The sequence below is a fragment of the Penaeus vannamei genome, chromosome 36 (genome assembly GCF_042767895.1).
Source record: "Penaeus vannamei isolate JL-2024 chromosome 36, ASM4276789v1, whole genome shotgun sequence".
NCBI lineage: Eukaryota > Metazoa > Arthropoda > Malacostraca > Decapoda > Penaeidae > Penaeus > Penaeus vannamei.
The window spans coordinates 22,808,116-22,824,449 of record NC_091584.1 but is presented as its reverse complement, the minus strand read 5'-3'; the positions used below and the strand labels follow the sequence as shown (position 1 = coordinate 22,824,449).

The following is a 16,334-nucleotide window of genomic DNA, read 5'->3' as shown; positions in this document are numbered from 1 at the left end:
GTAGCATCAAATTTGAACTTCCAATATCTTCCAGTTTCAAAACGGGCAGAGGTGCTCCGCGCGCTCATCAGCCAGGTGCAGTTGTTTATGTATGTCTCCGCCCACATAAATAGGGGCGGAGTCATAGGAAACTGTAACGCGACAGTTCCTTGTTGGCGGAAAGGTGTCATGGCTTCTAGTCAGCAGGTAAAAGAAAAGAAAAGAAAAAAAAAGGGGGACAAATGGTTTCTTTTATGGTTTCAATCAATTTGCGTCTCTGGTTTACGTCTTTTTACTTTTGTCCTTTAAATTTAAGGTGTCTTACACCATCTTAACTTAAAAGATAGACGTGATTTGATTTACAGATGTAAAATATTAATGATATCATAATATCTTGTGTCTTTATTTTTGCTACATGTTATTTGAATCTTTAATTGTGTGAAATATTTCTTCCATTTCCACTTTACTTGCAAATGGAATAAAACTTGTTTCATTAGACAACCGGGTTTGTCAATATTCTGATATCATTTATATTTTACATCTGTAAAACAAATCACGTGTATATATTTAGTTAATATATCAGACGCCTAGAATTTAAAGTACATAAGTACAAAGGAGAAGTGAGTAGACTAGAGAAGCGAGTTTATTATAAATCATTAAAAAAAAACATTTGTTACATGTTTTCTTCCTTTCTTTCTTTCTTTTTTACCTGCTGACTAGAAAGCATGATTTGGTACATGTAGAGAATGCTGTTAAATGCTACACTAATTTTGTGTTTTGGATGTGTGTTTTGAACTGTTAAGAGATTAAAAGGAAATAAAAGAAAGTATATAAAGTTGCATATTTTATTAGTCACTAATATACATAAGGAATACTTGCAATACAGTATCAAAATGTATATTTTTTTGTATTTCATCTTAGTACATATATATATTTTTTTTAACTTTACCTATGACAATAAAAATAGTAGTAATTAGTTTTGCCATTAGTACTATTTAATCATTTTTCTTCTACGTTTCCCATGCCATTTTCTCATCCAGTGTAGACACACAGTGGGGTAAATTGATCATTACAATAATAACTCCTGAAATTGTAAAATTTGCCGATCGCGAGGCAGTTCTCATTGGTTCCCCCATTGGGTTCTTGGGACGGAGCACCCATATCCAGAAGACCCCAGAAAGGGGAACCTGAAACAAGCCAATATTCATGAATTGTTGACACTCGATTTATATAAAATATTTCGGTGGCTCCAGTATGAGATAAAGTTCTGAAAGAAACCACCACGAATTACATTAACTTTTGAAAAAAAGAGAAATGAGGTAGATAGTAAAAAGAAAATTATATCTGATTTGAGGAAAGAACAACAGTAGGATAAACTTACCCATGGGAACAGGCTCCCCTGTGGTGTAGACCCATGTCCCTTCACTCTCTACATCGGTTCCTCCAAGCCAGAAAGTGTGGCCGGATAAACCTAAACAAGAATTCACTATATTGCTTCCAAACTCAAAGAAAAACAACAACTGGCAACTCACCACGGACTCTGGAGTATAAAAAGCTGTTGAAAGTAGCAAACGTCAGTATGTATTAGGAATCCTATGTGTTAAACATACGAAACGTATGAAGACTATTTTATTATTATTATTGTTATTATTATTAACATAGGAGACTTAGTAACAGGGATGAGTTGTCAGATTTTCTTTTTCTGAGATTGGATACAATATACTGATTATTTAAGAGCATTTGAATAAGTCCGTGACATTACAAATATACAGGTAAATTCTTAATGATATTACAGATTTTGTTGGCAATGTCATTCATTAAACACGCTGTCTTATTTCTATATAAAAAGTATGGGTTATATCTGTATTCTTAAGCCACCGGGATGGCTTGATTTTCTACCGGAAAAAGAATCTGTTAACTCCTCAGAAAATTAAATTAAACTGATAAGTAAATTTGATTAAATAATAGCTTCATTCGAATAAAAAAAAAAACGCTAATTTTTAAGATATGCGCCTACTAAATATTTGGTAATTTTCTATATTACGTCCGCATAACCGATATCGACGATTTTGGTATCGTTTGATTCCTCTCACTCTCCACATTGCAAATATATAGTTTTTATTGCGCGGAAACCCCCCGTTAGCGACAAACTTGGCCCCGATAGCAGGGGAGGGCATGAAAGGTTCCAGGGAAAATGCGGGGTTAAATTGCACTAATAATATAACGCACAGTGAAACCATGGTTATTCACATAACTTTCCATTGCAGGGGGCTGCTGCCCCCCAATCCCCGCCGAGGAAACAAAACCTCCACCACGTATTCCCGGCAGGCTAGAGCGTTACACAATCATCGTCGATGTCGGATTTTACGAGGTAATATTACAATTACCTCGTAAGATTCCCACTGAATCAGCATATTAACCTTATTATAGTCAGCATTGTATATAGAGACGATTGTAGTATAATCAGGATGAACAGGGTGGCCCGCCCTCGTCGGCGGGTTTTGCGCCTCTTTCGATGTTACACCGATGGCCTCAAGGTCGAGTTTCCCGTGCTCTGGAATAACGACATCCGTATTCCTAACCGAAATAACCGTCGCGTTCAGAAGTCAGTCATAGCCGCCGCGATGGCCGAGTGCGGAGGGTGCTCGTATTCGGAGACAGATTTTCTGCGCGAAATTGCAACTAGCCAGATGTGCTTCCGCCACGGCCTTCTCCGTCGGGAGTAAGCTGTATCCTCCGGCTTAGGACCTCCTGCTGGACGCACCCTGCCTCCTTCACATTCTGCGGCAAAGGAGCACTCTCCCTACTAATTAGTGGCATTAATCAATCAAGTTAGTACCTTAAAAATCCTAGGTTATTGTAGGTTATCGGCTCCGCATCTAGTTCGTATGCAGGCAATTAGTCTAAGAACACCACTGGGCGTGCGCGGCTTCTTAGAAAAGGTACGAGTGACTTATGGGTATTAACTTCAAATGTGAGACTAATGTGAGGAATACTTGGAAACGGCTTGACTCCATTTCTAAGAGTACAACACAAATAATCAACCCAAAATACGCGAGGCTGGGAACAGTGTGGTGGCGTGCTCCTACCCTGAGGGGGCTACCCACGAGAGATCTTGGCGGCAAGGTAGAGTGTCTCGTTCTGTCTGCCTTGCTGAGCTGGTCCAAGTCGAAGCCTACCCTTGTATGCATAGGCAACATCTAGTCCTCGTGGAACCACGTGGCTTGATCTGTAAGCTAAATGGACTTCTATGCATGCTATAGTGACTTACCATGTGTCTGTATGTGGAGGTACACAGCTCTCAACACTTCAATGTCGGTGATGGCCAAGAGGTCGCTGGAGGCTCCCGTACACACCTGCCGAGCCCCGTGCCAGGTCTCAACCGCCCACGTGACGAACATCAGGCAAAGCCCTCCGACCTCCATGAAGAGGATGGGGCAGCTGACGCGGCCGCCCACCGCCGACGGGCCGAAGGGAGCCAGCGCTGCGCTTGCGGTCTCTGGGGCACGAAGGGAAGGGGTCTGTGTGAGCCGCGTCCACTGAGACATGTAGGAAAGGTGTGAATAAGGATGGATATCGTGCACTTTGAAGATCTTCAATCTTTTCCATGCCTTTTCTACACTCTACCTGTCTAGTTACTTTATAATCTGCGAGACATACATGTATGTATGTATACCCATGTTTGTATTATATATGTATGTATGTGTATAAATAGATGTGTGTATATATACATACACATCTATATACAGATCCATAATTATACACAATGTAAATCTCTCTCTCTCTCTCTCTCTCTCTCTCTCTCTCTCTCTCTCTCTCTCTCTCTCTCTCTCTCTCTCTCTCTCTCTCTCTCTCTCTCTCTCTATATATATATATATATATATATATATATATATATATATATATATATACATATATGTATATATATATATTTTTTTTTTTGTGTGTGTTAGTGTGTGTTTCACACACACACACACACACACACACACACACACACACACACACACACACACACACACACATATATATATATATATATATATATATATATATATATATATATATATATTTATAAATATATATTAAATATATATATATATATATATATATATATATATATATATATATATATATATATATATTATATATATATATACACTTTTATATATATAAATATTTTCATATATCTATTAATACATTTAAATATATATATATATATATATATATATCTATATAATCTATATATATATATATAGATATATATATATATATATATATATATATAAATATATATATATGTATATGTATATTATGTATATATGTATAAATATATATATATATATATATATTATGTATATATGTATAAATATATATATATATATATATATATATATATTATGTATATATGTATAAATATATATATATATATATATATATATATATATATATATATATATATATATATATATGTGTGTGTGTGTGTGTGTGTGTGTGTGTGTGTGTGTGTGTGTGTGTGTGTACATATGTATATATATGTCTGTATGTGCGCACATGTTTAAAAATATGTATACATATCTATTCGCTTCAATAATTCATGAAGAAATCCTTCAGAAAATCCAAACTCACTCTTCTGGATGGTGGCTTCACATATGAAGTTTTTTTTGGAACCACGATGATGAAAGGCACAAATAGTGTTCGTTCTCATGTGCGTTATCAGGTTGCTGCCTAAACAACAGGACTAACCAGTGTTCAGTCTTTTGGCAGGACTAAACAGTGCTCAGTCTTTTGGCAGGACTAAACAGTGCTCAGTCTTTTGGCAGGACTAAACAGTGTTCAGTCTTTTGGCAGGACTAAACAGTGTTCAGTCATTTGGCAGGACTAAACTGTTCAGTCATTTGGCAGGACTAAACAGTGTTCAGTCTTTTGGCAGGACTAAACAGTGTTCAGTCTTTTGGCAGGACTAAACAGTGTTCAGTCTTTTGGCAGGACTAAACAGTGTTCAGTCATTTGGCAGGACTAAACTGTTCAGTCTTTTGGCAGGACTAAACAGTGTTCAGTCTTTTGGCAGGACTAAACAGTGTTCAGTCTTTTGGCAGGACTAAACAGTGTTCAGTCTTTTGGCAGGACTAAACAGTGTTCAGTCTTTTGGCAGGACTAAACAGTGTTCAGTCTTTTGGCAGGACTAAACTGTTCAGTCTTTTGGCAGGACTAAACTGTTCAGTCTTTTGGCAGGACTAACCAGTGTTCAGTCTTTTGGCAGGACTAAACAGTGTTCAGTCTTTTGGCAGGACTAAACAGTGTTCAGTCTTTTGGCAGGACTAAACTGTTCAGTCTTTTGGCAGGACTAAACTGTTCAGTCTTTTGGCAGGACTAAACAGTGTTCAGTCTTTTGGCAGGACTAAACAGTGTTCAGTCTTTTGGCAGGACTAAACTGTTCAGTCTTTTGGCAGGACTAAACTGTTCAGTCTTTTGGCAGGACTAAACAGTGTTCAGTCTTTTGGCAGGACTAAACTGTTCAGTCTTTTGGCAGGACTAAACTGTTCAGTCTTTTGGCAGGACTAAACAGTGTTCAGTCTTTTGGCAGGACTAAACAGTGTTCAGTCTTTTGGCAGGACTAAACTGTTCAGTCTTTTGGCAGGACTAAACTGTTCAGTCTTTTGGCAGGACTAAACAGTGTTCAGTCTTTTGGCAGGACTAAACTGTTCAGTCTTTTGGCAGGACTAAACAGTGTTCAGTCTTTTGGCAGGACTAAACAGTGTTCAGTCATTTGGCAGGACTAAACTGTTCAGTCTTTTGGCAGGACTAAACTGTTCAGTCTTTTGGCAGGACTAAACAGTGTTCAGTCTTTTGGCAGGACTAAACTGTTCAGTCTTTTGGCAGGACTAAACTGTTCAGTCTTTTGGCAGGACTAAACAGTGTTCAGTCTTTTGGCAGGACTAAACTGTTCAGTCTTTTGGCAGGACTAAACTGTTCAGTCTTTTGGCAGGACTAAACAGTGTTCAGTCTTTTGGCAGGACTAAACAGTATTCAGTCTTTTGGCAGGACTAAACAGTGTTCAGTCTTTTGGCAGGACTAAACAGTGTTCAGTCTTTTGGCAGGACTAAACTGTTCAGTCTTTTGGCAGGACTAAACAGTGTTCAGTCTTTTGGCAGGACTAAACTGTTCAGTCTTTTGGCAGGACTAAACAGTGTTCAGTCTTTTGGCAGGACTAAACAGTGTTCAGTCTTTTGGCAGGACTAAACAGTGTTCAGTCATTTGGCAGGACTAAACTGTTCAGTCTTTTGGCAGGACTAAACTGTTCAGTCTTTTGGCAGGACTAAACAGTGTTCAGTCTTTTGGCAGGACTAAACAGTGTTCAGTCTTTTGGCAGGACTAAACAGTGCTCAGTCATTTGGCAGGACTAAACTGTTCAGTCTTTTGGCAGGACTAAACTGTTCAGTCTTTTGGCAGGACTAAACAGTGTTCAGTCTTTTGGCAGGACTAAACAGTGCTCAGTCTTTTGGCAGGACTAAACAGTGCTCAGTCTTTTGGCAGGACTAAACAGTGTTCAGTCTTTTGGCAGGACTAAACTGTTCAGTCTTTTGGCAGGACTAAACAGTGTTCAGTCTTTTGGCAGGACTAAACAGTGTTCAGTCTTTTGGCAGGACTAAACAGTGTTCAGTCTTTTGGCAGGACTAAACAGTGCTCAGTCTTTTGGCAGGACTAAACAGTGTTCAGTCTTTTGGCAGGACTAAACTGTTCAGTCTTTTGGCAGGACTAAACTGTTCAGTCTTTTGGCAGGACTAAACAGTGTTCAGTCTTTTGGCAGGACTAAACAGTGTTCAGTCTTTTGGCAGGACTAAACAGTGTTCAGTCTTTTGGCAGGACTAAACAGTGTTCAGTCTTTTGGCAGGACTAAACAGTGCTCAGTCTTTTGGCAGGACTAAACAGTGTTCAGTCTTTTGGCAGGACTAAACAGTGCTCAGTCTTTTGGCAGGACTAAACAGTGTTCAGTCTTTTGGCAGGACTAAACAGTGTTCAGTCTTTTGGCAGGACTAAACAGTGTTCAGTCTTTTAGCAGGACTAAACAGTGTTCAGTCTTTTGGCAGGACTAAACAGTGCTCAGTCTTTTGGCAGGACTAGTGTTCAGTCTTTTGGCAGGACTAAACAGTGTTCAGTCTTTTGGCAGGACTAAACAGTGTTCAGTCATTTGGCAGGACTAAACAGTGTTCAGTCTTTTGGCAGGACTAAACAGTATTCAGTCTTTTGGCAGGACTAAACAGTGTTCAGTCTTTTGGCAGGACTAAACAGTGTTCAGTCTTTTGGCAGGACTAAACAGTGTTCAGTCTTTTGGCAGGACTAAACAGTGTTCAGTCTTTTGGCAGGACTAAACAGTGCTCAGTCTTTTGGCAGGACTAAACAGTGCTCAGTCTTTTGGCAGGACTAAACAGTGTTCAGTCTTTTGGCAGGACTAAACAGTGTTCAGTCTTTTGGCAGGACTAAACAGTGTTCAGTCTTTTGGCAGGACTAAACAGTGTTCAGTCTTTTGGCAGGACTAAACAGTGCTCAGTCTTTTGGCAGGACTAAACAGTGTTCAGTCTTTTGGCAGGACTAAACAGTGTTCAGTCATTTGACAGGACTAAACAGTGTTCAGTCTTTTGGCAGGACTAAACAGTGTTCAGTCTTTTGGCAGGACTAAACAGTGTTCAGTCTTTTGGCAGGACTAAACAGTGCTCAGTCTTTTGGCAGGACTAAACAGTGTTCAGTCTTTTGGCAGGACTAAACAGTGTTCAGTCATTTGGCAGGACTAAACTGTTCAGTCATTTGGCAGGACTAAACTGTTCAGTCATTTGGCAGGACTAAACAGTGTTCAGTCTTTTGGCAGGACTAAACAGTGTTCAGTCATTTGGCAGGACTAAACAGTGTTCAGTCTTTTGGCAGGACTAAACAGTGTTCAGTCATTTGGCAGGACTAACCAGTGCTCAGTCCCATATGCGTTATCTGGTTGCTGCTTATTTTCAAAGGCGGCCCAGAAGGGGGTTCCCAAGGGCGCGGCTTCTCCCGACGACGTCACCCAGACGCCCTCGGCTGCTTTGTCGGTTCCGTCCACCCAGTAAAATTTAGGCCGCGTAAACCTATATAGCAATTAGAATAGAATTAGCTTCGATTAGCGGAACGGGTGAAAATCATAAATATAAGGAACCGAGTAACAGAGCAATAAAGACAACGATTCCTTCAGTGAATATTCAATAGATGGAGAGAAAACAAGGGATATATATGCAAGAGTACGAGCGCTTCTTCCCACCGTTGTCATTGATGTGATCGACTATATTCTTGGCGGGGATAATGGCGACCAGTTCCCCTTTGGCAGAATGGCAGAAATACCTCGCGTTATCATGGGTTTCAGCAGCAAAGGTCACGAACATGAGGCATTGGTCGCCCACGAGGGAGTAGCCTCCGGGGCAGTCTTGCGAACCCAGGGTCAAGTCGGTTCGATTCCAAGCCGGTTCGATTCCAGGCCACTCGGCCCTCTGCTTCCCCTGCCAAATGTTGTGTAACATGCAACGTTCATGTTGATTCCTAGAACTTAAAAATATTATATAGTTCATGAGATTAACTATTTGTTTTGACATATGCGCGGATACACCTATTATCCTCATAAAAATGACGATTATTTGCTTTAAAATATATCTGGAAAAAAATGCTTTAACATGTTTCAGACACATTCATACCTACGAACAGAAAGCAGGTTAAAATCACAGGCAGATAGAGCAGCATCTTGAGAGATAATCTGGGGAGGAAAAAAAAAAAGAATTTAAATGTGGAGAAAATGGAATTTTATACATATCTCCTTATTCTTTATTTTCATTTTCATTTACTTCCATTTCCTTGTTTTCCTGATTATTCATATACCTGACACATATTTACAAACTACACTTTTTTTTTTCTTTTTTTCTACTAATCACTTTCACATACCTATATATTTGTTATATTTTCATTATACTTTTTTCATTTTCTGAATTCTCATTTACATCTACCTATTAATATTATCATTACTATTTTTGAAATTCAATCTAGATGCTTACTGTACGCCCAGAACGCAGAGAATAGCATGACACCCAGCAATGAGGCTTTAGATCAGACTACTTATAAAATACTTACACATATGCTACTTACACACGGGGACTACATGGATATAGGATACTGAAACACAGACTACGAACAGCCAGACTATTGCACAGTGACTACTTACACGCATCCTACTTAGATTGTTTACACAGGCTACTTGAAATACTTTCCACAAACTACTAGCAAACAGACTATTACACAGAGACTACTTACACCACTTAGAGACTGCCTGCACACAGACCACTTACCTTCAACAAGCAGAGCAATGAAATACCAACAAGAGGCTGAAGATGCAATTCAAGACCTATGGCATGAGTTCTGAGAAGAAATAATTCGCACTATTACTAATTTTCATAAGCTTGGTTGTATATACAGTAGAATGAGCAGGTTTTAAAATGTCAAATCGGTTGTGTTGCGGGATAATTATCTGGCAAATGTGACAACCGCTAACCCCTTTTGTCCATCACCAGCTGAAGTACTCATCTTTTTTTTCCTTCTTTTTCTCTTAACTCTTTTCAACATGTAATCAACAAATAAATATGTATTTTGAAAAATTGCAGAAAGAAAGAAAGAGAAAAACGATAGGGAAGAAAAATATCAGAACAGCATGTGGTTCATTTCACATTCTGTCTTTAGCCGTCATTTTTTTTTTTTTTTTTTTTTTTTTTTGTAGTAATTGTGAGTGGCATGGGAGGACAGGAATGATAGCAAGGTACATGTAACACAGTAGCATCACTTCCATTCAGTCTATTGGACATAAAAATGGTAATGACTTTTTCATAAGAGTATTCTGACGGGTGTTAATGGTAGGGAACTCTTCGTTATTATAAAAAAGAGGCTAATTATATTATGTCTGGAAATGGTTTTAATACCTAGTAATTGAGGTTATGTATCCAGCTATATTCAATATCTAACATCACATCTTTGCTAAACATGATGAAGTCACCCCCTTAGTGACCCTACCACTGTATTCAGAATTTTATGGTCGGTGTTTTCTTGGTATATTTCATTCAACAGTGATTCAGTAATAATAATCTTAAACAATATAAGCGAGAAAATAAAAATAAAAGCAATATTTTATTTGATTTCCTGGTATATTATAGTCAAAGGAGGATTTAGAGGGAGCGAAGCCGGCGTACGCTTCTCCTTATGGCGGCAGACCAGTGTTTTTATTTTATTTGTATTTATTTATTTTTACAATTTTCGTCCCTGGGGCCCAAGCTTCAATCCCCCCACCCCATTTCTACAAGTATACCTATAGAAAGCCAATTATTCACAGTGTCTGAGGTATTAATTAGAATGTCTGAAAGTAGCATGCCTATTGCGCCCCCCCACCCCTTTTACAACTTCGCTCCCTTAATATTACCGATAACATTATAATGATTATACTGTAATATCTATCATAATAAAAAGAACATATACAGGGGCCCACATTTAAATACCTTTTCGAGGAAGTGTAAGAATAGTCTGCACCGAATATGAAGAGATATTTATTTGACCGACTAATTGCTTAACGAATTTATGTGAGCTTTATAACCTTATAAACAAGAGAGCACGTACGAACAAACTTTTTATCTTGAATTTAAACAATAACAACACGCAGACTTTAGAACCGATTTCATTTCTTTTTGTGCACTCAACATAAATATTGACAGCATTAGTAAAAGAAAGAGAGAGAGAAACATTTTTCACACAAACTCAAGGAAAGGTGACATTAGTTGAAGTCATAAGGTCTACTAATTGACTTTTAACTAAGCACTGGCAGAGCCATCTATGTGCAGAAGCATTTCACAAAACAATACGACAGTGGACTCTACACTTTCCCGGTGACGGTGGGCTAAAATGTAAATGAGATTAGAGGGTTTTCTCGGGATTCCATTCCACACCAATGTCCCTGGGTAGTGGTGGGTAAATCATGTCGAGGGATAGTAATGTAAAAATATTTATATATATCTTTAAATTTCCCCTGACATATTGCCCGCAATGACTCTATTCTTAAATGTTCATTGACATACATACGTGCCTGTGTGTGTGTGTGTGTGTGTATATATATATATATATATATATATATATATATATATATATATATATATATATATAATTTATTTATTTATGTATATACATACCTTTATCTATTTGTATGTAAATATTTATATACTTGTTTGTTTGTGATACATACATACATATATATATATATATATATATATATATATATATATATATATGTATATATATCGGATTTATTTCCTAATCATAAATTCAGAGTTGGAGGCCCTAAAGAAATGACTTGCGAATCAACAGCACTGGCGCTGACCTGCAAGGACTCGCGTTTTCCCTTGGACTCCATCGCTCAAGGTTCCATAACACAGGTAGCCCCACTCCGTCTCGATGGAAATCCTTGTTGGCTTCTGCCAAACAAAGCTCTGCCTCCTCATATCCATTCATTCGAAACATTTTTAATTTTTTTATGGTTTCTTTTCAATTATATGTTTCAACATTATTGTTAGTTTGAATCATTTTTCATAAATATACTAGGAAATCACTGACCATAAAATATTGGATACAGTGGCAGGGTCACAAAGGGGGTGGAGCTAATGATGTCATCATGTTTACCAAAAGGAGCTGGATACATAATTTCTTCAATTACTCGGTATTGTAATTATTCCCAGAAGTAAAACTAAAATTCCTCTCTTTTTCAAAATAACGAAGACTTCCTTACCGTTAACAGCCGTCAGAATACTCAGGAAAAAGTCAATACCATCTTTAGATTGAATGGAAGTGGTGCTACCTTTGTTATATGTACCTTACTATCATTCAATCGTTTTTTATTGTTTTCTCTTTAGGGATACCTTTACAATGCTTGGGAAAAAGTCTGAATTTTTAAATCAGTTTGCGTCTTTTTCTTTGCCCCTAATTGTTGCTGTGAAACTAGAGTAATACTTGTGCGTCATTTTCGTTTCAATATGCCTTTACATTTATCGTGAGCTCTGTAAGAAATGAGAAAGTCTTCAATATCTTCATTTGTTTCTGAATTTGTAAGTAATTGACTGTTCGTTTGTTTCATTTTTCCCCTCGCTCTGTGTACTTAATGATAACGAGCAGTGGAGGCATTGACTTCAGGTGTGTGTTACACCTCCCCAGTGTCGCTTGAGAGCAAGATTTTTTATCTTGAAGTTTTTAATGTTCTCTCTCTACCCTTTCTCTCTCTCTCACTCTTACTCTCTCCTTTCTCTCTCTCTCACCCTTTCTCTCTCTCACTCTTACTCTCTCTCTCTCTCTCTCTCTCTCCCTCTCCCACTCTCTCTCTCTCTCTCACCCTTTCTCTCTCTCGCTCTCAGTCTCTTTCTATCTCTCTTTCTGTCTTTCTATCTCTCTCCATTTTCCTCTCTCTTCGTCCCCCATCTCTCTCTCTCTCTCTCTCTCTCTCTCTCTCTCTCTCTCTCTCTCTCTCTCTCTCTCTCTCTCTCTCTCTCTCTCTCTCTCTCTCTCTCTCTTCGTGTCAGTGTTATAGCTACAGAGATAGATTGATATATAGATGTGAAGATAAACTATAGATAGAAAGAGATGGAGAGAGTTGACAGATAAATAGACAGATAGATAAAAATTGCATAGACAAATAGATACTACATAGAAATATATGTTGATATAGATAATAAGTATATAGATAGATTAATAAGTAATTATAGGTAGAAGCAGAAATATTAGATGCACATGGAATTACAGATGGACATGTACACACACACACACACACACACACACACACACACACACACACACACACACACATATATATATATATATATATATATATATATATATATATATATATATACATATATATATACATATATATATATATATATATATATATATATATATATATATATATATATATATATATATATATACATATATATATATATATATATATATATATATATATATATATATATATATATATATGTATGTATATGTGCGTGTGCGTTTGTAAGTAGAATGATAAAGAAATAGATAATTAGTGGAATTGCGAATTGCATCGTTTCTTGATACAAATTTCGATTTCAAAGGTGCACAAAACGTTTCTGTATCTGTTTAACAGCACATCAAATAAATATTCACTTAATTTGGATAAAATTTTAAGTCAATCATGAAGGTGATTGGAACGACAAGGAAGAATTTTCAATGAGTCCGTATCATATGGTATCGACTTCGTTGAATGTCTTCATAATCATCCTGTACATCTATAACCTAACAGGCTCAAAATATCACATAATAGACTTGTGTATCTTGATTTGTTTAATCTAATGAATAAGACAAATAAATACCTCGATTATTGGTATTATCTAGTTATCTGATTCGGACACAGAGCTCTCTCACGGTGGAAACAAAAAGATGCAAAACCTCGTTTCAACTTCTACTTTTCATATGAAGAATAATGTATATAATAAGATTGTTTGTTTGTTTGTTTGTGACTGAAGCTTCTGCAATATTTTGTTTGTAGTTAAATATCATACCTGCATTTAAAGTACTTTAATGGTGTTCTATTGACTTTTCATTGGTGAAATTGAGAAAAATAACTTTTCTAAAAAACTTGGTGTCAGTGCAAACTACGATGATATTCGTGTTTTGTAGCCGCTGTGATACATCAAAAATGTATAAAAGTGGTTTCTTGATGTTACAAAAAGGCCTTATATGGGGCATCACGGTGGCTTTAGATGAATTTAGCAATGAAGCGAAGCCTCTGGGTCTAGAGGTCTCCTGGACCAAGACCAAGATCCAGGATTATGGGGACTTGCTAGGGCCTGTTCGGTCGATACATACTTGTATAGAGGATACTGAAGTCACAGAGAGCTTTACTTACCATATTAGTGTAGTTGATAACTCTGGATTGTCAGACCAGGAAGTCGGTAGACAAATTGGCCTGGCAGGAGATAAGTATTTGGAGAAGCTTTGGAGATGCCAATACCTGTGCAGAACCAAGTTACGTATTTTCAAGACCCTGGTAATGCCAGTTTTACTATGTCAGTGAAACCTTGAAATTTCGTCTTGACGCCTTTTGTAATAGGTCCTTGCGCCGGATCATAGGGTACTGTCGGCGGGACCACATGTTGCACCGTGAGATTGGACAGGACCTGTTACTTGCACAATTCATGATTGCTTGTTCCCCACAGGAGGATTCTGCCCACCAGGCTGTCTCTGTACGAGACAGTCCTGGCTGGAGGAGGCCTGTGGGACGACCGAAGAAGTCGTGGCAGATCGATCAAACCTGCCGTGAGCTGCTCGAGATGGGCTCGGCGGCTATGGGGGACCCTCAGAGGTGGAAACTAAGAGTGGATGCGGTTATGCGCCCCGTCGGCGTTAGTTCCCCAGTGATGATTTGTGTAAAATTGTATTTCTTTAATTTTCACTTAACTTGCAAATGGAATTAAATGGTACATTAGACAACAAGTTTTGTCTATATTCCGATAACATATATTTATATTTTACAACCATCTTCAAATACAATCACATATATCTATTTTGTTAAGATGATAAAAGTCGCCTGGAGTTCAAAGGACATCAGTAAAAAAAGAGGAGTAAACTAGGGAAGCAGATTTATTGACATGATAAAGGTATCTACATGTCACAATGTATCTATTGTTTTATTATTATACCTGATGACTATAAAGCATGATTTGGTAGATGAAGAGAATACTTAGTTGTATGTTCCACTAATTTTGTATTTGTACATGTGTTGAACTTACAAGACTAAAAGAAAACAAAGATACGTATATGTAATTGCACATTTTATTAGTCACTAACGTATTCAAGAAATGCTTGCAAGACAAAAGTATCTTATTTCCTTTTTTTAAATTCTACTTTATATTATCATTATATCAACATTCTTCTTTTACCTTTCTCCTGCCACTTGCTCATCCAGTATAGACACAAACTGGGTTAAATAACGAGTCGCAGGAATAATCCCTGAAATTGTAAAAATTGCCGATCGCGAGGCAGTTCTCACTGGTTCCTCCATTGGGTTCCTGGACCGGAGCACTCATTTCACTAAGACCCCAGAAGGGGGTGCCTGAAACAAGCCAGTATTCATGAATTGCTGAAATCTTTTCGAATTCCATACAAAATATTTTTGGCAGTTGGACTATGAGCTCGATAAAGGTCAGAAATTTTTGAAAAAAGAGATTTTAAGTTCGATAAAGTTTTGAAAAAAAAGAATTAAGGAAAGATGGGAAAAACTAGGATAAACTTACCCATGGGAACTGGCTCCCCTGTGGTGTAGACCCATGTCCCTTCACTCTCTACATCGGTTCCTCCAAGCCAGAAAGTGTGGCCGGATAAACCTAAACAAGAATTCACTATATTGCTTCCAAACTCAAAGAAAAACAACAACTGGCAACTCACCACGGACTCTGGAGTAGAGGCGGCTGTTGAAACTCAAAAGCAGCGAAGGTTAGTGAAGCAAAATGAATCATATGAAGTGGTATACAAAACGTATGAGGACTACTTTATTATTGCTATTGTTATTGTTAACATAGTAGACAGTGACTGTGATGAGTTGTCAGATTCTTTTTTCTGAGATTGGATACATTATACTGATTATTTGAGAGTATTTGAATTAGCACGTGGCGTTAAAAACAGACAGGTAATTCTTAATGGTATTACAGCTTTTGCTGACAATGTTATTAATCAAACATACTGTCTCATTTCTGTATATAAAAAAGTATATACATATATATATATCTATGTTTGTATTCCTCAACCACCCGTATGGTGGGAGGAGGGGAGGTAGGCCTGACTTTCGACCGGAAAAATGTCTGTTAAATTCTCAGAAAATAAAATGATATAAATAACTAAATCCGATAAAACAGTAGCCTGAATCAAGTCCGAAAAAACTACACTAATTTTCCCATACATTCACTTATGACAATAAACAGATTTACAAACCGATTCACGTATCCTAATAAACAGACGATCCAGTCAGTACTTCTAACAAAAGGCCTAGAAAGACAAGGGACATAAAACGCCACTGGGAAACTGCAAGATTAACAAATAAATGAGATAGGCCTATATCGAATGACGAATGGGCCTATAGCCCCCTCCCCCTTGTACTAGGATAAGTTAGGTTCCTGAGAGCCTCGAATTCCGCAACAATGGATTAGCTAATCGGGCGTCTTAGCAGCCACGAAGATAAAGAGAAAAAGAATCAGAGGACACAGATTAACGTTGTGCGAAACTGCCAAATTCAGAAA

The 16,334-nt window shown here is 37.6% G+C and overlaps 1 protein-coding gene and 1 pseudogene across 2 annotated transcripts in view; both read right to left on the bottom strand.

Annotated features, from left to right (window-relative positions):
* Window positions 1-894: 894 nt before the first annotated feature.
* On the bottom strand, window positions 895-8,736 carry LOC113818673 (macrophage mannose receptor 1-like; annotated as a pseudogene).
* A 5,928-nt stretch (window positions 8,737-14,664) lies between these two features.
* The window catches only part of LOC113818671 (macrophage mannose receptor 1-like), a 6,130-nt gene continuing 4,460 nt past the window's right edge, over window positions 14,665-16,334 (bottom strand). For both annotated transcript variants that reach the window (XM_027370853.2, XM_070114818.1), the window contains 2 exons: window positions 15,336-15,425; window positions 14,665-15,154 (listed from right to left, as the gene is read on the bottom strand). In XM_027370853.2, the coding sequence (XP_027226654.2) occupies window positions 15,000-15,154; window positions 15,336-15,425 (245 nt within the window). In that variant the 3' untranslated portion in view covers window positions 14,665-14,999. The remainder of the gene's footprint in view (window positions 15,155-15,335; window positions 15,426-16,334) is intronic.